The 23,637-nt window shown below is 44.3% G+C and overlaps 1 protein-coding gene across 1 annotated transcript in view; it reads right to left on the reverse strand.

Annotated features, from left to right (window-relative positions):
- TNNI3K (TNNI3 interacting kinase) overlaps positions 1-23,637 on the reverse strand; it is a 2,589,932-nt gene that overhangs the window by 1,674,988 nt on the left and 891,307 nt on the right. The window contains exon 12 of the mRNA XM_069232439.1: positions 1,502-1,588. Within this exon, the coding sequence (XP_069088540.1) occupies positions 1,502-1,588 (87 nt within the window). The remainder of the gene's footprint in view (positions 1-1,501; positions 1,589-23,637) is intronic.

Here is a 23,637-nt window from a genome sequence, read left to right on the forward strand (position 1 = left end):
GACTTCCTCGTATAATTTCATATTGTGGGAGGGAAACCTCATCCTCTGGGGCCTTACCATGTCACTTGGGTGCCCCCAGGGCACCCAGTCACTATCATTTGGGACCACAGGGTGAGCCTGAATGCAACCGCGGTCCCAGCCGCCTCTCCGCCTTCTGCAGGATCCGGCTTTGCTGTCACAGACAGGTAAGCTGTAAACATGCAGCTCCCTGTCTGTGACAGCAATCCTTTTGTCTGTTTCCCTATCCTCATATCTGCAGGCAAGAAAAGAGACAAAAACTCTGCTCTCAGCAAGTGGGAGCTCTTTGACAGCTCTCACTTGCTGTGAGCGGTGTTGTATTTGGTCTGACATGGCGGGAGCTGTTAAAGCTCCTGGCAAGTCAGAGCAAACACCTATGTCCAGGGGGTGGGCACCCCAGGAGACAGCAGGAGCCAGCGCTGGGGGGAAGGTGGTCCCCAGGGCCATTTTTAGATCCAGGATGGGGCAATGGCCCCTCTCCTACTGTCAAAAGTTATTTTGGCCCCAGGGAGGTAGTGGTCGTTTTTTGGGAAACCTCTGCTTGCAAACAGCTCTCCCTTGCTGTGAGCAGAGTCTGTGCTGTGGCTTTGGGGCAGCTGTAAAGCTGCTGCCAAGCCACAGCAAACAGCTATACAGATTTATGTATAAAAGGATAGCATTATAAGAATTGTATTTAAACTTGGAAAATGTATAATCTAGCATTACTTGTACAGTGAAAACAGCTGTTGGGTAATTTTACTGTAAAGCATACTAATACTAGCCTCAATTTATACTTTGAAACATTATTAAATTATTAAATATTAGGATCTCAGCCATGTAGTAACCTGGGTACACTTTCAAAGTAACTTGACTACTATGTAAAAATCGATTTTTCTACATGGCAGAATCATTTTTCCCTGTCGTTTTTTCACTGCAGAACATTTAAACTACAGCCCAACACAGTGATGCTTGTTCAATACTTTATTTGCTTAAATAATATCCAACTCACATGTAACATTTAAATTCTGTGCCTTTGGTGCATTTCCTGAGCCCTCTAAAATGATCTCACAGGAAATGTTATTAGGCCATCTTGGAGAAATACATTTTATGAGTACTATTTTAGGAGAAGAACGCATGCACTGTGGTAATGAATAGAAGTGTGATGGTGTACTGTATAGTGCCTAGAAAAAGGTGAAAAATCCAGCAACAGCACAAAGAAACCCAATACATGCTATAAAAATAGTGTTGAAACACAATCAGTGTTTTCACATTACTATGGATTAAGAAGCATACATAGTTTACTTTATAATCACATGATCCAAATTAGAGAACATAGACCATTTGCTAATGTACGACTTTCTTCGTTAAACATAAAGTACTTCGGAAGAAGAGCTTTGTCTAAAATATTTACATAACATACAATTTAAGGAACTTGTAGAGAGTCTTTTTAAATCTTACTGATTACTGCACAGAGCTGTTTTCCTATTAAAGTCTGTGTGCCTACCTCCTCCAGGCTGAGAGTACTCATTACACGGGCATTCATCCTGGGGCCTCTTATAATGTTTCAAAAGAGTAACAATTCCATCATGACCTACAAAAGGTAAAGACGTGGATCAACACAAAGAAGAACTGAAAGACTTTATATAAAAACAGAAGTAATGGTATTGGTCTCGTTATATTTGTATATAACATAACATTAAATGTCACACTATTTAGTCAGGAATGTAGTGCCAGTAAATCTTTTGCCAAACTAGTTTACAATCGCAAGCATGAGGTGGCTTATGCTACCAAAATATGAGATTTTCAAGAAGTAGGCAACATTTTCATTGCAATGTGGCATCACAGCTGGAACTCTACAAGCATAAAAAAAGAAATATGAACAAACATAAATAGAAAAAACACAAGCTATTCAATACGTTTTAGCAGAGGAACATAAACAGTAAGTGCAGGCACCAACGAAGAAGAGCCACATCTGAGGCTCATTCAGACTAATCGACAAATCTTCTGAGCTTTCAGTACTGAGACATTTTCCCTTCATTCCTTTGTCTTTCAATCCATGGTCATCATATCTAAGGCTGGTTATTTTGCAAGCTGAGATAAGGCTGCAGCTTCAGGGAACAACCAATAGGTGACACCAAACATGAAAAAGTCCTCCCCCAACATGTGAAGACAGGAGCGGGGCTGGGCTATGGGAGGAGGAGGTGGAATGGAGTGCACTAAGTGTGTGTGTGTGGGTGGGTGGGTTTAGCCGGCTGTTTTAGGCCAGAAAAACAAAAAATACTCACTTAGGTTTCTCCAACCTGACTGTGTTGAACAGCTGGACTGGAGAAACTGCACAGACCCCAGGGCAATGTCTGAGTGGCAGTCCAAGCCACTCAGACCAGTCCTGTCACTGATTTCATGCTAGGTTGAGCATGATAGCAGCACCAGGGTTGCTGGGGATCCTCTGCTGGTGTCCCAATGAAGACTGGGACAGCAGAAGAGGAGCGAGGCGGCAGGAGACGGTGGCACTGGGAACGGTGGGAAAGGTACGTTTTTTATTTTTTGTCTTCATCCCCATTTCCCCCCACCCCACCCTTGACATTTGAGGCGAATGCTTACAAATGGGTTAAAGTAACAGGGAGAAATCCAAGTACAAACTGCTCTTATGATTAGGGATCAATACAAACTTTTTTACCATTCCTGAAACCACGGGTTGTTCACTTGGTCCAATTAGACAAATGTCTTGATTGGTCTCCATAGTTGGCGAGTGAGCACTATTAAAAAAAAAAAAGAGCACAGCAGCCACAAAGTGTCTCCTCCATTTCATTTCAAAGCAGCCGAGGAGGGTCTTAATGTTACTTCATGCTTCCACCCATGACCTAAATTATTTATTTTATGTCACCAGGTTGGTGAATGGCATCCTTTTAACACTGTCCTTTTCAATGTAGGTGAGCAGAGGCTACTAGGGTTTGTTGCTGCACTGAGTATAGGCATGGTTTTCCCACTGAAGCAGACATTTAGACCAGGTGTTTTCAAAGAATAAGGATTTGGTTGGGTGTCTACATATAAAGTGGACAGTAAATGTAGACTTGGAAAACATGAAAAATATTCCTAATGAGTGGCACAAAGCAGTAGGCAGAAAAACTGGACAACTTGAGGGGGAATGAGCAGATGGAAACAGGTAACTGGCTACCTTATATGGATATGCATACTGCAGGACAGTATTCATCAGTAGAGATTCCACCAATTGAAAGGATGTGGATATAAATTATATTTTTGACTACCCTAACAATGGATGATAGTACCTTGTTAATTTGATTTCTTTATTGAGAAGTAACCTCGCCTCATTTCACCACGTCTGATTGAATCACTCCAAACTGTAGGGTGTTCCATTGGAACAAATTAAGCACAGAGTTACTTTGAAAACACTTAGGGGGTCATTCTGACCCTGGCGGTAAATACCGCCAGGGCCGGGGTCGGCGGTAGCACCGCCAACAGGCTGGCGGTGCTCCGCCGGGCATTCTGACCGTGGCGGTACAGCCGCGGCCAGAAGCGGAAAGCCGGCGGTGTACCGCCGACTTTCCGCTGCCCATGGGATTCTGACACCCCATACCGCCATCCTGTTCCTGGCGGGTCGTGTCGTGGGGCCCCCGTAAGAGGGCCCCACAAAGAATGTCAGTGTCTGCTTTGCAGACACTGAAATTCGCGACGGGTGCAACTGCACCCGTCGCACCTTCCCACTCCGCCGGCTCCATTCGGAGCCGGCTTCCTCGTGGGAAGGGTGTTTCCCACTGGGCTGGCGGGCGGACCTTTGGCGGTTGCCCGCCAGCCCAGTGGGAAACCCAGAATGACCGCCGCGGTCTTTTGACCGCGGGACGGTCTTCTGGCGGTTCCCGCTTGGCGGGCGGCTCCCGCCGCCCGCCAAGCTTAGAATCAGGCCCTTAATTTTTTATTTACACAGATAGACTAAATTAACTGTACCTATCATTAAAAAATCTTGATTAAAAACATTTCATTGGTGAAACTAAACAAATATAATCATGGAGAATAACCATTTACTTCAAACCCTAACCATATAACCCAAACCCTAAACCCCATATCCTTAACTTTTTACCACAAACCCTTCAATCTTAAACATAACCTTTAACTTAACCCCTACACCTTTTGCAATATACCATGACCCTATACCCTTAGCTCGTTTGTCACACGCCCCTTACCCCAAACTCTTAAGCCTGCACACGAAACCCTTAACACATATGTAATCATCTTAACAGCACACTCTTAAAGTCCCCTAATCTCTTCGCTGTGGGCATTAAAGTGTTAACCTTATATCACTAACCCTTATTAACTTACCCATAACATCTATACATCAAAACCCTCACCCCATACCCTACATATCATATATTCCTAACGTCCAACACTTAACCCTATTCCCTAACCCTTAACTCACAGTTCTGTACTTAGAACATCCAATCCTTTACTCAAAACCCTATATTCCAAAGACTTATCCTTATAGCCGGTTGTATGACATTACAACAAATGCCTTTACCATGAAGTACATGCCTTTACCACATATTCCTTACTAGCAATGCCTTTACCATGCATTATCTTTACCATGCACTTCTTTGCACGCATGCCTTTACAACAAAATGGTAAGTATATATTAGGCAAGTGAAACCCCTATAGATAGATAGATAGATAGATAGATAGATAGATAGATAGATAGATAGATAGATAGATAGATAGATTGTTGACATGCATGAATGACATGTTTGTAGGTGGTGTACTAAATGCAGTATTGTGTGTGAAATTGTCCTTAGATTTGAGCACAATGATATTTGTGTTGTCACATGTCTAATTTGCATTTTTCTTTTTTCTTTTTAGTGGGATATCATTGGTGATTGCTGTGTCTGTGCAGAGTAGTTGCTGGTGAGTAGCTTTTTCAGGCAAGTGAGTGGTATAGTTTTTTAGTGCTTAACTCTTTGTGATAAAGCTGCACTTTGTTTATTGCTTATTTTAGTGCTAGTTGTTGTTGGCAATCCATTTGTTGTTAGTGAGGATCATGGCTAGCCACAGAGTGACCGCTCAGCAGGTTGTTGGCATGCTCTTTGAGTCGTCTTCAGACCATGATTATGAGACTGACTCTGCATCTGAGGCAGAGGAGGAAGTGAGAGATTCTGGCAGTGAGTTTTCTGTCCGAGAGGATTCTTCTGATGAGGAAGCTACTCTCAGTGCAGATGAAGGGCCTGTTTTAGAGGAGGACATTGATGTGCCAAGAGTGCAGCAGCCTGGGGCTGAAGGGTTTCCCATTAGAAGACCTGACACCTGGATTGCCCCAAACATGGAGCAGCCACAGTTACCTGCATTTACTGGTCTCCCAGGGTGTAGAGTCAATACAGAAAACTTTTTGCCTGTCCATTTCTTTCACTTGTTTATGGACGATGTATTTTTGGAAGAGTTTGTGGAGCAGACTAATTAGTATGCAGAGCAATATTTGAGGGACAACGCTGCCAGACTTAGGCCTCAGTCTAGAGCTACTCAGTGGGTTCCCACATATCTGGAAGAGATGAAAAAGTTTTTAGGTTTGACTTTTTTGATGGGGTTGATCAGGAAGCCGTCACTGGCTTCTTATTGGTCTACTAGTCCCTTGATGGCAACGGCTGTATTTCCTGCAACTATGACACGTAATCGCTATTTGCTTCTTCTTCGTATGCTGCATTTTGTAGACAATGATTTAGCCTTTCCACAAGATCACCCTGATTGTGACCGTCTTTTTTAAGATTAGGCCTGTCCTTGATCATTTTGTAGATCGGTTTTCAGAGGTCTATGTTCCAGACAAAGAGATAAGTGTGGACGAGTCTTTGGTCCTTTTCAAGGGGCGTTTAGTTTTTAAGCAGTACATTACTAGTAAGAGGGCACGGTATGGGATTAAATTGTATATGCTGTCAGAAAGTAGTACAGGATATGTGTATAATTTCTGGGTCTACACTGGTAGGGATTCCAGTATTGACCCTGCTGGTTGTCCGACCACTTCTGGAGTTAGCGAAAAAATTGTGTGGGAACTTGGTAGACGACTGTTTAACAAAGGTCACCATTTGTACGTAGATAATTTCTACACTGGAGTGCAGTTGTTCAAGGAGTTGTTTAGAGTGGACACTGTTGCTTGTGGCACAATCTGTTCTAACCAGAAAGGCTATCCAAGGGAGCTTGTCTGTAAAAAACTTGAGGGGACAGTGCAGCGCCTTGCAGAATAATGAGCTGCTAGCTCTGAAATTTTCAGACAGGAGGGATGTGTACATGCTATCTACCATCCATGATGAGAGTACTTCCCCTGTGACTATTTGGGGTCAGGTTGGGGAAGTGTGCAAACCTGCGTGCATTTTGGACTACAATAGGCACAGGGGTGGTGTTGATAGAGTAGATCAGAGGTTGGAACCTTACACTGATCTTCGTAAGTCTTACGTGTGGTATAAAAAGTTTGCCCTACATTTATTTCATTTGGCAACTTTTAATGCTTTTATTGTGTTCAAGGATTGTTCACCTGAGTCAAGGATGACATTTGTTAAATATCAGGAGTCAGTGATAGAGAGCCTTATTGTGGTGGAACAGGCAAGAGTTCCTAGAGTACAAGTGGTGGAGGATGTGGCTAGATTGAAAGATCTGCACTTTCCAGATCACATTCCTCCCACTCCCAAAAAAGACTTGCCCACAAAGAAATGTACAGTATGTGCCCGGAGAGCAATCCGGAGGGAGAGCTGGATGTACTGCCCCAATTGCCCTTCAAAGCCTGGGCTGTGTGTGCCCGGCTGTTTTAGAAGTTACCACACCAAGAAAAACGTTTGGGAAATACCGTGAGCGTAAACTGACTATTTTATATTTTCATATGTTGAGTTTCACGGTTGGCATTACTGTCATGTATTTAGTTAGAGCTTATGTGTTTGTAGTTTTGTACTTATTTTTTATTAGTTAGTGGTTTCTTTGTTGTTTATAAACAAAAAAAGTAATGGCGGTGGGTGTGGGGTGGCGCTTGGCTGGCAGTGTGTGTGGGATGGCGCTTGGCTGGCGGTACAGGTGGGGTGGCGCTTGGCTGGCGGTGTGCTTGGGGTGGCGCCTGGCTGGCGGTGTGTGTGGGGTGGTGCTTGGCTGGCGGTGTGCGTGGGGTGGCGCTTGGCTGGCAGTGTGCGTGGGGTGGAGCTGTGAGTCATTGGTTCAGTTTTTTGCCCTTTCAGTTATTAACAGTGCATTTCACTTTTGTGAAATCTCTTGTTAATAAAATTTGATCTACTGAACCATCACTCACCCTCGTGCCAAATCCAACCAGTACGTGGGGTAAAAATAAAAAAACCTGCTCCACTGTAATCAGGCGTTGCAGCACACTTGTGACACGCTAGGTGTCTCAGGTGGGACCCCGATGATGAAGCATGCCACCAACTTATTTGGAGGTTGAGGGGTCTTTTTCACATAACCTAAGTGCGTTTCTTTTCACAATTTTAGTGTTTGGCACATCACAGACATATGTGGATACATCAAAATGATATCTTACAAAACTACCTGCGTTTGGGGGCATGGGGCACCTATGTTTTTGGTCCTGGGTGCGACCTTCATCTAGGGAAACCTACCAAGCCCAGACATTTCTTAAAACTAGACACCCCAAGGAGTCCAGGGAGGTGTGGCTTGCGTGGATCCCCCAACATTTTCTTACCCAGACTCCTCTGCAAACCTCAAAATTTGCTTTAAAAAGCATATTTTCCTGACTTTTCATTGTACGATCACCGCTCCAGCACAAAATTCCTACTCCCCAGCGTTCCCCTCAGTCTCCCAAGTAAAATGACACCTCACTTGTGTGGGTCCCCAAAGCAGAGTCAGCCTAAAGATGTATAAAAGAAGAATATGTGCTTATCAACTCGCTGTGCTATCCCTATAATCTCTACAAGTTTGTGGCCTTTTTCTGTTGCAGGTACCTGGCCCACCCACACAAGTGAGGTATCATTTTTATCGGAAGACTTTGGGGAACGCTGGGTGGAAGGAAATCTGTGACTCCTCTCAGTTTCCAGAACTTTCTGTCACCGAAATGTGAGGAAAAAGTGGTTTTTTTAGCCAAATTTTGAGGTTTGCAAAGGATTCTGGGTAACAGAACCTGGTGAGAGCCCCACAAGTCACCACATCTGGATTCCCCTAGGGCTCTAGTTTTCAAAAATGCACAGGTTTGGTAGGTTTCCCTAGGTGCCGGCTGAGCTATAGGCCAAAATCTACAGGTAGGCACTTTTCAAAAAACACCTCTGTTTTCTGTAGAAAAATGTGATGTGTCCATGTTGTGTTTTGGGGCATTTCCTGTCGTGGGCGCTAGGCCTACCCTCACAAGTGAGGTATCATTTTTATCGGGAGACTTGGGGGACCGCTGGGTGGAAGGAAATTTGTGGCTCCTGTCAGGTTCCAGAACTTTCTGTCACCGAAATGTGAGGAAAAAGTGTTTTTTTAGCCAAATTTTGAGGTTTGCAAAGGATTCTGGGTAACAGAACCCGGTGAGAGCCCCACAAGTCACCACATCTGGATTCCCCTAGGGCTCTAGTTTTAAAAAATGCACAGGTTTGGTAGGTTTCCCTAGGTGCCGGCTGAGCTATAGGCCAAAATCTACAGTTAGGCACTTTGCAAAAAACACCTCTGTTTTCTGTAGAAAAATGTGATGTATCCACGTTGTGTTTTGGGGCATTTCCTGTCGCAGACGCGAGGCCTACCCACACAAGTGAGGTACCATTTTTATCGGGAGACTTGGGGGAACATAGAATAGCAAAACAAGTGTTATTGCCCCTTGCCTTTCTCTAAATTTTTTCCTTCCAAATATAAGAGAGTGTGTAAAAAAGACGTCTATTTGAGAAATGCCCTATAATTCACATGCTAGTATGCGCACCCCGGATTTCAGAAATGTGCAAATAAACACTGCTCCTCAACACCTTATCTTGTGCCCATTTTGGAAATACAAAGGTTTTCTTGATAGCTATTTTTCACTCTTTATATTTCAGCAAATGAATTGCTGTATACCCGGAATAGAATGAAAACCCACTGCAGGGTGCAGCTCATTTATTGGCTCTGGATACCTAGGGTTCTTGATGAACCTACAAGCCCTATATATCCCCGCAACCAGAGGAGTCCAGCAAATGTAACGGTATATTGCATTAAAAAATCTGACATTGCAGGAAAAAGTTACAGAGTAAAACGAAGAGAGAAATTGCTGTTTTTTTCACCTCAATTTCAATATTTTTTTATTTCAGTTGTTATTTTCTGTAGGAAACCCTTGTAGGATCTACACAAATTACCCCTTGCTGAATTCTGAATTCTTTCTACTTCTCGGAAATGTTTAGGTTTCTGGGATCCAGCATTGGTTTCACACCCATTTCTGTCACTGACTGGAAGGAGGCTGAAAGCACAAAAAATCGTAAAAATGGGGTATGTCCTAGTAAAATGCCAAAATTGTGTTGAAAATTGGGTTTTCTGATTCAAGTCTGCCTGTTCCTGAAAGCTGGGAAGCTGGTGATTTTAGCACTGCAAACCCTTTGTTGATGCCATTTTCAGGGGAAAAAACACAAGCCTTCTTCTGCAGCCCTTTTTCCCATTTTTAAAAAAACCCACAATTTTCAATGTATTTTGGCTAATTTCTTGGCCTCCTTCAGGGGAACCCACAAAGTCTGGGTACCTCTAGAATCCCTAGGGTGTTGGAAAAAAAGGACGCAAATTTGGCTTGGGTAGCTTATGTGGACAAAACGTTACGACGGCCTAAGCGAGAACTATTCCAAATAGGCAAAAAAAGGCCTGGCACAGGAGGGGGAAAAGGCATGGCAGCGAAGGGGTTAAACCTTCCTAGTGATGAAAGTTTCACATTTCTTTCCAATCACATGCATGGGTTGACTGTCATATACATGCCTGGAAGCATCACATTAAGGAGTCACCTATGGCCTAAATATTAATGTCAGAGGCCATCACACTGAAAGTTGGGAGTTCTACTCCAGGTATGCCCATGGTCATTTTCCTTCTTTAATTTCCTTTAAACCTCAAAAGTTTAAGGTTCATACTGAAAGGTGATCTCACTCTTTTTAATTGACAAATACATTTTGTTTTCAATTTGTCCAGAAATATCTCATTCTAAGTATATCATTCATGAAAACGTAAAACACTCTCTATCTTCTTCCCACTAACTCTTTCTCTCTTTCAATTTTTCTCTTTCAATCTTTCTCTCACTCACACACCCACTCAGACCCTATGCAGCCACTCACAGACTCAGTAAGACACTCACGCACCCATTCACAGACCCACTCAGACCCTTGTGCACCCACACACAGCCCCACTCAGACCCTTACGCACCCACTCGGACACTCACGCACCTACTCTCAGACCCAGACAGCCAGTCTCACAGCCACTCTCAAACTGAGAAACACCGCCTCACACCTATTCTCACACTCAGAGAAGCCGGCAGTGCGTGGTGTTAGGGTTGAGTGGTTATGGGGGTTGGCCCCAGGACCTGGCCACAAGCCAGGGCTTGTGGCAACACTCGCCACACACCGCCTTTGGCCATATGTAGCAGTGGTTGGATTAACATATAGTATTGAAAATCACTTTACATTTAAAATAAATAGAATTTCACTGAAAAAAACAAAGGTTGCAGGGATATTATAGTTAGGAAATAGATTTGTTTTTAAACTTAGAAATTTGGTGAAAAAATAAAGGTCTTATGGGTCTATGATTGAGTATGTGAGTAGTTGTGCCTGTGGATGCACAAATGTTTGTGTGGGGTATGAGTGGGTGCCTTAGCTTTTTTGTGGACGATGTCATCAGTGATGTCATTTGAGATGTAATATGTGAGGTCATAAGAAGGGCACTACGGGAGCGCAAGTTATAGTTAGGTGAGGTGGTTTTGCACATGTGAAATGTGAGCCTCACTATAATGTCCCTGTAACCTTTGTTTTTTTCAGTGAACATATATATATATATATACATATATATATATATATATATATTCATATATATATTTTTTATTTTATTTTTATTTTTATTTACACACACACAAATATTTACCTGATTTATACTTACCATTGTCATTGTAATGGCATGTGTGGTAAAGGTATATGCGTGGTGAAGACCTACGTGGTAAAAGATCCATGGCAAACGTCTGGTAAATGCTGTGTTGTAAAAGCTGTTTCCTTTAAAGCCTACACTCTTCACCTTATAACCTAAATTCATCACCCTTAACTCGTCCACCCCTTTCCTACTGTCATCTTTTCAATATATATTGGATACAAATACTTTGGGAAGTGATCTTTTTCGACTTATTTATTTTTAGAAATAATATTAAGGAAGTGTTATTTTTATTAGTGTTATTTTCAAAGGTTTAAGGGTATATCATAGCAGCTACTTTAACACCGGGCAACTTTCACGTCAACACTCTCTTCTCAACCTCTCTTCTCCCAGACCAATACCTCCATAGTGATACAGATAAAGACATAAAACAAAACATCGTTGATTAAGGGGGTGATTCTGACTATGGCGGACGGCGGAGGCCGTCCGCCATAGTACTGCCGCCAAAAGACCGCACCGCGGTCAAAAGACTGCGGCGGCCATTCAGACATTTCCTCTGGGCCGGCGGGCGCTCTCCAAAAGAGCGCCCGCCGGCCCAGAGGAAATGCCCCTGCAACGAGGACGCCGGCTCAGAATTGAGCCGGCGTAGTTGCAGGGGTGCGACGGGTGCAGTTGCACCCGTCGCGTATTTCAGTGTCTGCAAGGCAGACACTGAAATACTTTGCGGGGCCCTCTTACGGGGGCCCCTGCCGTGCCCATGCCATTGGCATGGGCACGGCAGGGGCCCCCAAGGGCCCCGCGGCACCCCCTACCGACATCCTGTTCATGGCGGGTTTCCCGCCATGAACAGGATGGCGGTAGGGGCTGTCAGAATCCTCATGGCGGCGGAGCGCGCTCCGCCGCCATGAAGGATTCCCCCGAGCAGCGGTAAGTCGGCGGGAGCCCGCCGACTTGCCGCTTCTGACCGCGGCTGAACCGCATAGATCATGACATCCTCATTTCCAGATTGGCATAGGGCAGTTTTTTTTACATGGATGGATGTCTGTGAATTTTCTAACCATTAACGCTACAAACACCAAGCTCCTTCTCACTAAAAAACAGCATCCTCTACTGGAATACTTTGATATGGTCTTTGCTGAAAGATCCTCTACCTGAACAAACCATGGCTGCTCAAAACATCCTGACATCCTGACATCTACGCAGATTCCATCTTTACTTTCGTGCCCTAAAGGAGAATATATACAGGGGTTGCCTTCTGCAAATTAAAGACGCTGAAGAAAGAGCTTCTTTTTATTAAAAAACAAACACACAAAGCGTGATGTAAAGAATACTCGGAATAAGTCTAACCATTGCCAATTGCTCGGGGTAACATTCCAAAGCGTCGATCTTTTCCCCACCATGCCCTCCCTGAACCGTAATACAAGCAAGCAAAGGCTTGTTAGTAGTGTGTAGGTTTGTCCCGAGTGAGTGCTAGTGTTTAGACTTATTTAAGGCCTTCTCTGTGGTTAGACTGATTTCAAGCATTCCTCCCATCACCTTTGTGTGATTGTTGTTTAATAAAATGCACCACTTTCTTTGTTTGTATTTGACTTGTCCTGTCCTACTTATTTTGACAAGTGCTCAGAAATATGTTGAGTTATACATTATTCCTCTTTTATTCTGAAGATCAGAATGTTCCAGGAGCTGCTACAAATGACCCAGCAGTTTAGTGACTTTAGGAAGCCACTGTTCATCCGGTTTCTTCTAGTTGAGCTGATCTTTGGTCAGGACTTTGAATACAAGCTCGAAAGAAGTCTTCCAGCATTCCATGACTGGTAAACTAAGTAGCACAAAGTTAGTAACACCTATAATGAAAGGCACGTTGTTATTACTAGCTGACTGGGGTTCGTTGTGGTGGCACCCTATGGAGGAAATAATGTTTTAACTTTGGGAAGATGGTGATGCTAGTTTTTGTGTTTTGAAACTGAATGTTGAGAATGTTACACAATGATGCTCAAATATTGTAGCTTGTTCATGCTATTTGGCATGCATGTATCTGCAGAGAGTATGAATAGCACTGAACCACACACAAGATCACTGGTGTGGAGGCATTACACACACAAAGTGCTTCAATACAAATATAGACCAATAGTTGTAAAACTGGTGGGCAAACACTGCACCAAGCTGTATCAAAGACAGCTGGTTAGAGAATATTGGGTGAGATTTACAAGAAAGTGGTGCATTGGTCCCAATGCACCATTTTGCTTGTGTCGCCCCTGCCCACCCTATTGACACCATGATTGTGCCATATTTACAATATGGCGCACTATGGAGGCCGTTTTCACAATAGCATCATAATTCATGATACTATTGTGGATCTTTGCTGGATTAGCACCATAAATTACGGCGCTAGTACAGCAAAGCACTAGGGAGGCTCACAGGTTATTATGGGAGTGTCACTTTAACGCCTGCCTCGAGCAGGCATTAAAAATGATTGAAAAAATGTTGCAGTGAAATCTTACAAATTTCTCTGCACCATTTTGTGTGGCCTCCCTGCACCATTTTTTGTGGCCTCCCTGCTTGAGAATGTCCCCTTGCATACATTATACCTGGGTCAGGCATAATGTGGTGCAATGAGTTACAAAGTGGCACAACCTCCACACGCTGCTTGTGCTGTCGTTGCCTGTTGTCACCCGGAAGTGAAACTGTTCATGAGTTCCTTTCAGAGGGCGAATTGGGAATAACAAAGGAGTCTCTCCTCATGACCATCGTCGCCCAGGGGAGGAGGAAGGAAAAGAGAAAAAGGCCAGTTTCATCTCTCTTCATGACCATCGTCGCCCAGTGGAGGAGGAAGGAAAAGAGAAAAAGTCCGGTTTCATCCCTTATCAAGACGTAATTCAGCTCTAACTTGGTGGTTCCACGGAATACAGAAGCAGACGGAAGGACGCAACGCTGTCGCAAGTACAGCCCGAGTGGCTCTCCCCTGCAGGCCCCGTCCTGGTCTCTGGCCCGCCGGAGGCGCTTGAACCACTCTGCGTGCCAGCTCGCCAGACACCAGGATCACCTGGACCGGTGCGGGGGAAAGCGGGAATAAGCCCCGAAGCCCTGTACCCCCGAAAAGCTCCGTAGCCGAGCGCCAGCATCGGATTTCAGTAGCCGGGAGAGCGCGCTGGTCTCACCACCCCCGTCCAGGCTAGGCTGGTGGACCAGAGGCGGGGGCTCAAAAAACAAGCAACCATCCTCATTAGGCAAGCGGTCCCGTGTGACCCCCCAGCGGAACCCCTGCGGAAGCGGGCCAAACGCGGATGCAGCTTGCGGGGGCGAGGGGTGCAGGGGGCCGAGGAAACCAAGGGGTTTGCCGTCTACCACCAAACGCTAGCTCTGCTCCACCCCACCGGCAAGTGCGGCAAGTACCATTGGAAGTGGGTAGGGAGGTGGAGGGGGCTCCAGAGTCTCAGGGTCAGCGTTGTCCTTTGCAGGTGACTATTGCAGCTTCTAAGCAGCTCCTACAGCTCTGCCTTAGCTCTGAATTGCACAGCCCTACCTGGTCAGACCCCAGACCAGACCACCACACCTGCCACCACAGGTGGCGCTGACGCCCAGGATGGGAACTGCAGCACTCCCATAGAGCGTGTGTGGAAGAGTGTGTCAAGTAGCCAGCGTCCAGTGTCCGGGGTCCAAAGTCCGGTGTATCGACAGCGAGAGGGCAGCAAGCAACAGAGCCCACTGACACTTGCACTTGACGAAGCAACACGAAAAGAGAAAGAGAAAGCAAGCAAGTGGCACTCCACCTATAAATTCAATCCAATAGGAGGTCGGGCAGTCAGCAGGGGTAAATTGAAGGGGATAGTGCGAGCAAACTCCTCCAAAAACTGCCTCTCAACAATTCCTCATAGCCACTTTCAACTGGAAAATCCCGAAGACCTGAGTAGACCCTCCACCAGCAAACTGGCAAATCAGCAACAGATTGATCAATCAGGGATTCATCGGGGCAGGAGCATGAGATCAGGCAAGTCTCGAAGTCAACCCACAAATCTAACAAAGAGAAAAAGGAAAAGAGAACCAACCACGGACTGCACAGCAGTAAAAAGGAGAGCAGGCAGTGGCCAGGACTCGGACCACCCCATCTCATGCAGGAGACACCCGCCAGATCACGGTCCTGGCAGGGGCAGGCTGAACATTCCTCCCGTACGGAAGAAATAATCTGGGGGGAATCAGACGCTATGGAAGTGGGGAACCCACCGCCCAATTTCCCAATTTCCGCAAGATAACCGACTACTTTGCTGCGGTTACAAATTCAGCTGCCAAAAAAAAGACCGTATCACTGGTTCCAAGCTACCAATCCTTAGGACTCGACCTACCGCTCACCTCCGACTTGGAAATATCAGGAACCCCCGGAGTCCCAGAGTGAACTCACCTGCGCTCACCCCCGTCCCACTTTCGCCAGTAATAACAATTGTGAGGAATCAGCCCTTGAATCAAGATGGCATGGATACAGCACAGGAGCCCCCCACTCTGACACCGGGATCGCCCTCCACTCTAGGGCTAGTGAGATACTTAAGGACTGCCAGTATAGATCGCGAAATGCTCAACCAAACAGCCAGTCCAGCAAATCAATCAATTCTGGACTCAGAGATGGTAGCAACTGCGGAAATCCTAGAACAGGATCCCTGGCAAGACGTCCCCCACGCCAAAACGTCAAGCTCCATTCCTTCCCAGTATTTGGATGTGAAAATGAGGATTTAGATCACTGGAACATGGAACTGGGTTACCCACCTAGGACACCCGAGAAAGAAACTGAGATAGTTGCTCAGATCCATGCCCGCAAAAAAATTAAAGTAACTAAAACCGGAAGTACCTCTAGCATGGATTACAAATTCATCCTGCAACCTCAATTACAACCACATCCCCCAGACATGGCAAGGGCAGATGATATGTGGGCGGCAATCCTAAACTCAGTGCAAGCTACAGTTATGGCCCTGCAGTTCCACTCAAATAAAATGGACATTCAGGTAGACCTATTAAATACAATGGCAGTATTTGTCTCTGGTATCGACAGCAAGCTGGAAGACCTAAATGCCTTAATCACAAGGGCACAAGCCAATCAAGCCAATGACTTTACAATCTGTTCCTGTAAGGAGGAGGTAGATAAACTGTCTCAACTGCCGCAAATCCTAGAAGGTATATTTTAAAAAATTGCCTCCGCCTGGAAAGATGAACACATTCATATAACTCCCCTCGCTACCTTGTTAACAGCTGACCCGCTTGCACAAAATCAAGAGGAAAATCCTAGCTCCACTCAAACAGTTGTACCCTCGAGCATAAGAGAGAAAAGTTCTCAGGCAGGAAGTATTGCTTCAGTCAGCCTTAGAATGGAAGATATGGAGAATTATTTCCCATCGCTAGACACTGTCAAACCCGGGAGTTGGGAGAAACCCCCTTCACAGATTCTATCAAAAAGAGAACGCAAACGGGCAAGAAAAGGAAGACGATCTTCTCGAGCACTTCAACTATCCATCTCAAAGACCACCAAAATCATCGCACATGATCAAACTCAGGAGCGTCTGGTTCCAAGTGGTAGGCAGAATGGTGACATCTACGTCCCAGCAAGCCCTAGCAGTAACACAAAAGCAGGATCCAAGACCCCTTCTATCACAATATGGGCTGTCCAGATGGGGCCTCACGCTGTGCTTAGCAAAGCCTCAGATAATCGTAATAGACCCCAAGAGGACTACCAGAGTATAAAACTAAAAACCACTAAGCCTGGACAGACACTGCAGGCAGATTCAACTGGCAAGAGGTATGTCCATGGCATAAGGCCGGGGGATGCGGCCTACATGGAACATACCGATCTCATAGAGCAACTCCAACCCCTTTACGAAGGTACCCAAAACAATGACCCAAACCCCCCCAGTTGCTGTGGGTTCCAGAGTTCATCCCAAGATCTAACACTGATATTCCAAGCCAGAGGCTGCCAACACACGGACCCCACGCTCAGTATTTTTGCAGACCCGGCCCTACCCATGCAGATCATGGAAAGAAAGGACCTACTGAAAGCCTGGGGTATTGAGGTAGGCATTTACAAAGGTGAACGATATCCACCCCCATTATTAGCTTCTCATCTTCTGGAAACGCCGAAAAGGCATGCGGTCCGTCTTGCATGGTGCGTGTGCAGCCACTCCGGACAGCAGAGGCCCTGCAGAAACTATTATCGAAAGAAGGCTTCCCAAATCCCCGTTGAAAGTCCAATTTTGGAAGCAGGAAGGCAGGAAAAGACTGGTTCAAGTTCATAGATCCCGCCTTGGAAGGGAATGGTTACCACCGGCTCCTCTCCTGGGAGCATCGGGTAACAGCTGAATAGTTGGGGAATTATCCCCACAAAGAATATTGAATATCTGCTTGTGGAATATAGGTGGCCTGCGGGCAAGAATAGAGGACCCAGAGGTAACAAAGTTTTTTAGCACCTTTGACATTATACTTCTACAGGGATCCTGGGCGATGGATTCAATACCGTTAGTAGGATTCATTGAACATTTCAGTCCAGCCTTAAAACTGAACAGGCCCAGCCGTCCAAGGGGAGGTCTAGTGACATACATTAGCACAAGCATCCAAGCGAAGATCACAGAGCACAAGGAGGAAGACCTACCCTTCCAACTCATCAGGCTCAACGGATGGGGAAAAAATATACAGGATCCAATGATCCTAGTCAATATATACATTAACCCAAAAACTAAAATAATTGAAGCAAATAAGTTACTATGCGAATTGATAAGGATAAAAAACATGGTACAATCAGCATATTGGCTAATATCAGGCGATTTCAATCACAATCTATTCCACATGCCTGGCGAAAATCACATCCAAACGGTGGCAACAGTGCCCGCCTAATCTCTCCCAACTAAAATCAGGAAAGACAAATTAGGTGAGAGTTTCATCCGCACCTGCGAAGGAATAGGCCTCTTCGCACTAAATGGTCAAAAGCTGCTCGACATTCCTCCAGCATGGACAAGATCCTCTGGGAAATCAGTCTCCTACCTACACTATACTCTGGTAACCCCCACCCTGTACACATTAGTGAGTAACTTCAGCATTGTGGATCAAGTGGAAAGTGATCACAAGCCTCAGGTAATAGGGATCCACTCATCACCACCCAAACCGGAAAAAGCGGTAGCCCTAGAAGGGGCTTTTGGCACCGAAAACCTAAAACGTCTCAAATGGTCATCCGATACCATCGTAACTCAAGCAGAAGATGCTCTACTATGGCTAGAATTAATGGCCACGGGTAGGGCGAATTTGACAACAGTTTGGGAGAATTTTGCCACCAACCTTATTAACGTATTCAACGTAGGAAGCACAAGAAAGGGAGCGCAATTAATCCACTAAAAACGTTTATGTTTTCCACAGCCTATACGGAGAAGGAAAGCAATTGTAGCTAAATTACTAAGGCAAATGCGAACACTTCCAGACAATGGATCACGATTGGCCACCCTGTGAGAGCAGAGGAAACTCTTAAAAAGCGAATTATGGTCTTTTAAAAAATTGCAGCAGGAGACTCTCTAGGCCAAACTACATTACCCATCTAAATCATCTGACCCTTAAAGATTCTGGAAAATCATCAATACAATTGACAAGGGACCAGTGGCAGCTAATAACGCAAACATTTCTGAGGAAGCTTGGGTACACAATCTAAAGTCACATCTAAAGGAATTGGAGACAAAAATCGCTCCGCATTCCCAAGGGTTCTCGGAGAGCCAAGAACCTGAGGTTGCAGAAACCTTAAAGATCTCAGTATCGGAATTAACAAATATCATTGAGAAGTTGCGAGCGGATTGCGCCCTAGGGCCTAATGGTTTACCACAGGCCCTGTTTAAACAGGAAACAGAAAGATGGGCCAAATTCCTGGCTGAGATGTTTAACTGCGTGCTCACAAGGGAATTGTCCCGGCAACCTGGAGAGGCTCAATAATTCACCCCATCTACAAAGGAGGGAACGCAGCTTCCCCAAGCAACTACACACTTATAGCTCTCCTAGATGTCGAACGTAAGTATTTTTCATCCTGTGTGTTAAAACATCTACAGTCTTGGGTTACAGACAATAACATTTTGCCATTCAATCAAAGCGGTTTTACCAAACATCAAAGAACACTTACGAACCTGATGGCACTGGGACTCATTACAAATAGAGCAAACGCAACCAGGACCCTCACCTACCTGTGTTTTGTTGACTTTAAAGCTGCCTTCGATTGTGTTCCCCGTGGTAAACTATGGGTAAAACTACAGCTTTGGGGACTTCCAGCTACTATTTTAAAAGCCATTGAATTAATTTATTCTGACACGTGGGTAAAGGTAAAATTAGGGGGTGGCTCTCATTTATCTAGTGCAGTTAAAACGACAGCCGGTGTTAAACAAGGCTGCGTATTGGCCCCAACACTCTTTAACCTGTATATAGCGGATCTGTCTACAAAGCTAAACGAGGATCCATCCCATTCCCCCTCATTGGGAGGCCAGCAATTATCATATATGTTAAATACAGATGACCTACTACTAATTAGTAACACCAGAGTAGGCATGCAGAAATTGCTAAATAAATTAGGAGAGTTTGCAAGGGTAAACAAGTTAGAAATCAATCACAAAAAATCTAAAATGATTACCCTCAATCGCAGGCCTACTGGCCAGCATAAATGGCTCCTAAACGAAAAGTCCCTGGAGGAAGTATTCTCCTACAGATATCTAGGAGTCGTGGTCGACGACAGATGCAACTTTGCAGCTCAAAAAGAAGCAATAAAAAACAGGGCGCAGACCCTTGCTTACGCATTCTGCAAACTCGCTAATTCAATTTGTGGTCACGCCCTGAATCCCTTAACAGCCATAATGAGAGCTAAACTATTGCCAACTCTCTTGTATGGGGCAGAAATAATGAGTGGCATGCAGGAAACTCTTCTGGAGAAGCTTTTGATGAAGACGTACAAGCGTGTCTTTTGGCTACCAAGGCATGCTCCCGCTGCCCAGGTCAGACTAGAATTCATGTTGGTTAAACAGTCGCTGGCCCACCCGGCAGCCTTCATCAAATGCTGTTACAAACTGAGCTGCGCTCAAGAAGGGTCTCTAGTCAACCTAGTTTGGCAGGAAATCACCCTGGAAAGAGGCAACGGAAATTACAAAAGGTATCTGGTAAAAGGTAAGCCTCTTGAATCTAGGTGGGATTTGGGATCAGTCACTTTCCACGACGGCTTTTAACAAAGCAGTCAATAAGTCATGTAAACTGCTTAGTTGGTTAAAAGACAAAGAGGCTCTGACCAAAAGGTCGCATGGCTGGCTGACCCTTAATTCGTATAAAACTTTAAAAGAATCTACACTCCTGGCCACTCCCTACTCTTAACGTCTGCTGAAAGAAGCCTGTGATAGGGAGGGCACAAATAGAGACATAATCCACATACGTTGAGTAAAAACGACAACGATAGGAAGGGATTCTGGTAATATTCGCCATACAGCCAGAACACTATGAAGTACTGTACTAGAACCCGGAGTCAAGTAGGGATTCTTTTTCCTTGTGAAATATGCTTTCTCTCAGTTATTTTAAAAATGTATTTAATTTATATGTTTTAATGTATGAGCACGGTTTTGTTAACTTTTTTTTGTTGAAGGATTACTTTTATGGTTATAATTAACTAATAAGATAAACAATCTCTCTCAAGTGGCGCAATGCAAGCACTTTGTAAATATGGCGCGGGGAAGTGGCCTCTTTGGCGCCACATTAGCATCAAATGACACTAGTATGGCTCAAGGAGGCATAGGGGCCTTGTAAATCTGGCCTATTATATCTCACCGAATTCAAGTGTACAGCAGACTTGTCTCTAAGTCAAACCAAAGCCGTATCATTTCATCATATCCCAAAACATCGCCTAAGTAGCACACACACAAAATCCAGCAGAGGTTCTTAGCAGGAATCAAATAGATGCAACGTAAAATACCAAACCGGAACCGCATATGCATAACAAACCTAAACGGGACGGGAAGCAAAATATCTGCCACAGAAATCGTAGACACACTGACCTGAAAATGAACACTTTTTCAGTGTGATAATAACCCGTATTATCAACAGCCAGAAAATGAATGTCAGTGAGCAGAAGCTCACATGAAAAGCTCAGCTGGAATTTGGAACATCCCTTACGCTGGTCCTGGTCAAGAAAATAACCATGTCCTATATCGTATATCAGAAAAGTATTCCCATATACATACATTCTTAGACCACCCCACACCGGACCACCATACCATTGTGTATATAGTATCGTGCACATTCCCACATGTACATACAAACTCGATTTGAATGTCCTGCGGAGGACACACTCACAGTGTGCACTCTACACTGCAGTAGAGTCACATACAACAGGGGTGGAAAGTGGCATCCAGCCGCTGGAGCAAACTTGGAAAATATTCCATGTTACAAGCATTTGGTCTCTGCAGCTCACCGCTACTAGGATCTGATTTATCGTTCACCCATATCTTACCTCATCACAACCCTATTATTGAGGCCAACAAGCATTTATTGGCAGATGCAGTAATTTGGTGTTTCACAACAAGAATGACACCCCAGGTGAAAAATCACTTATAATTTGAAGACAATTCTTAATTATGGGGCACGTGTTTGATTTTTATGGACTGATTCGAGATCCCGTGGAAGAAAAGCGAAATTCGGATGTGGGTGGCAGTTTGCTACTTCCTGGACCAATTATCAAACCACCATCTGGTCTACTATTTTCCCTACAAATTTAACATTCATTGGCAACGCCCTTGGGTATTTCCTTTAAAATGTGACGGAACGGCTAAGCTATTGGGTTTGCAATTAATTGTTTGTAAAGCATCAGTTAAATGAACATTTAAAGAAAAATAGTGTGTTTAGATGCATTAGTATTCAAGCGGCCCCACCACCAGCCACTTCAGAATGTTTTTTCATTATAACAAAAAGCTGCTGAGCCAGCTGGTGTATGCACTTGTGTTGCAATGCACACATTACACAATACAGCAACATTGAAGAGTATTTAATGTCAGTGTAACAACCATTTTTGGCATTTTGTACTCGCCAGTAGGAGTGAGATTTTTTCTGGCTTTCATTTTTGGGTTGCTGGCGGTCTAATCTTCCTCCAAGATTAGGCTATTTATTTCTGATGTCAGTGCAACTGCGTGGCTTTTACCAGGACTAAAACATTTTCTAGCATTCGCGTTAAGAATGTTTCAATTCTATTAAGGACACGGAGGCGAGGATTATGCTTCTCTTTCCATGCTTTATTTTTAACAGCAGCCAATGAAAACCATAGAAAACAAAAAACTAAATATCCCAATATATGATATGTCACATGCTAACCATAGAGAAGGTAGCCTATAAAGTGTTGCATCACACCCAGCCACTCGTCTTTCTTTGTCCAAATTCGCAACAGTAAAAGTCAAAGTCTTAACATGAAACTTGTAAACGCAATCCTGAAAAAGGAAGATCTGGAATCCAACTTGACCAGGAAGTTGAACAGTGCCAGAACAGACTGAAATCACTTCTCATTGTTCCCTAGGAAAAAAGAAAAAATTCAGGCCATAAAAGCTGAACATCATAAAATTATACTTATATCTACTACCAAATAGGGTGGGTTAGCACTGAAAAACAGTAAACTTGTACATGAACTTCATAGGAATAATATGTACCACAAGATAACATATATAACAGTGCGGTGGGATAATCCTCGCCTCCGTGTCCTTAATAGAATTGAAAAATTCTTAATGCGAATGCTAGAATTTTTTTTGTTCTATGTCAGGACCGGAGGCTCAGATTATGCTGGTTCAAAGCTGATTCACAACCACCGATGCAATATCTACAATAGGTTTACAATAGAAAGTTTTAAAAGTCGAAGGAGAAGACCAGTCTGCTGCCCTTAGAATGTCCTCTAAACGAGAACCCAAAGCAAAAGACTTTGAAGCCATAGCTCCTCTGGAAGAATGAGCACCAAACCTAGAAATATCAATGCCTGCTTCATTCAGTAACCATCGCATCCATCTAGCAGGGGTGGCTGAAGAAACAGGATGATAAGGTTTAACCAATGAAATGAGTAATTGACCCCCCATATCAGAACGAAACTCTTCTGTATTCACCTCGTAAGCTCTAAGGCACTGCACAACACATAGTTTGGGGTTGTCCACAAAACAGGGATAAGAAACGGACTTCAGATTGCATTTAGTTCTACGCGAAATAGCAAAAGAAACCCCCTCAGGGGAAAAAACTCTCCCAGCCAAATCCAGAGCCCTAACATCTGAAACTCTTTTACAAGAAATTAAACATAACAACATCATGAGTTTAGCTGAAAGTTGTTTCCTAGACAAAAATCTATTGGACGGCCATGATTCTAAAAAACGAAGAACAATGTTCACATCCCAAAGAGAAGAATAGCGAGGACGAGGATGATTAGCCAATCTGATACCCCTCATTAATTTACAAACAATGGGAGACTCTCCAATGGGTTTACCCTTCTGAAATAGCAGATCGATAATTATTAATAGAGCTATAAGCTAGACCTGATGCCGCTAAAGAAGATAGAAAATTTAGGACCAGACAGCAATCTGCTGAAGAAGG

This window comes from Pleurodeles waltl, chromosome 4_2, assembly GCF_031143425.1.
Source record: "Pleurodeles waltl isolate 20211129_DDA chromosome 4_2, aPleWal1.hap1.20221129, whole genome shotgun sequence".
NCBI lineage: Eukaryota > Metazoa > Chordata > Amphibia > Caudata > Salamandridae > Pleurodeles > Pleurodeles waltl.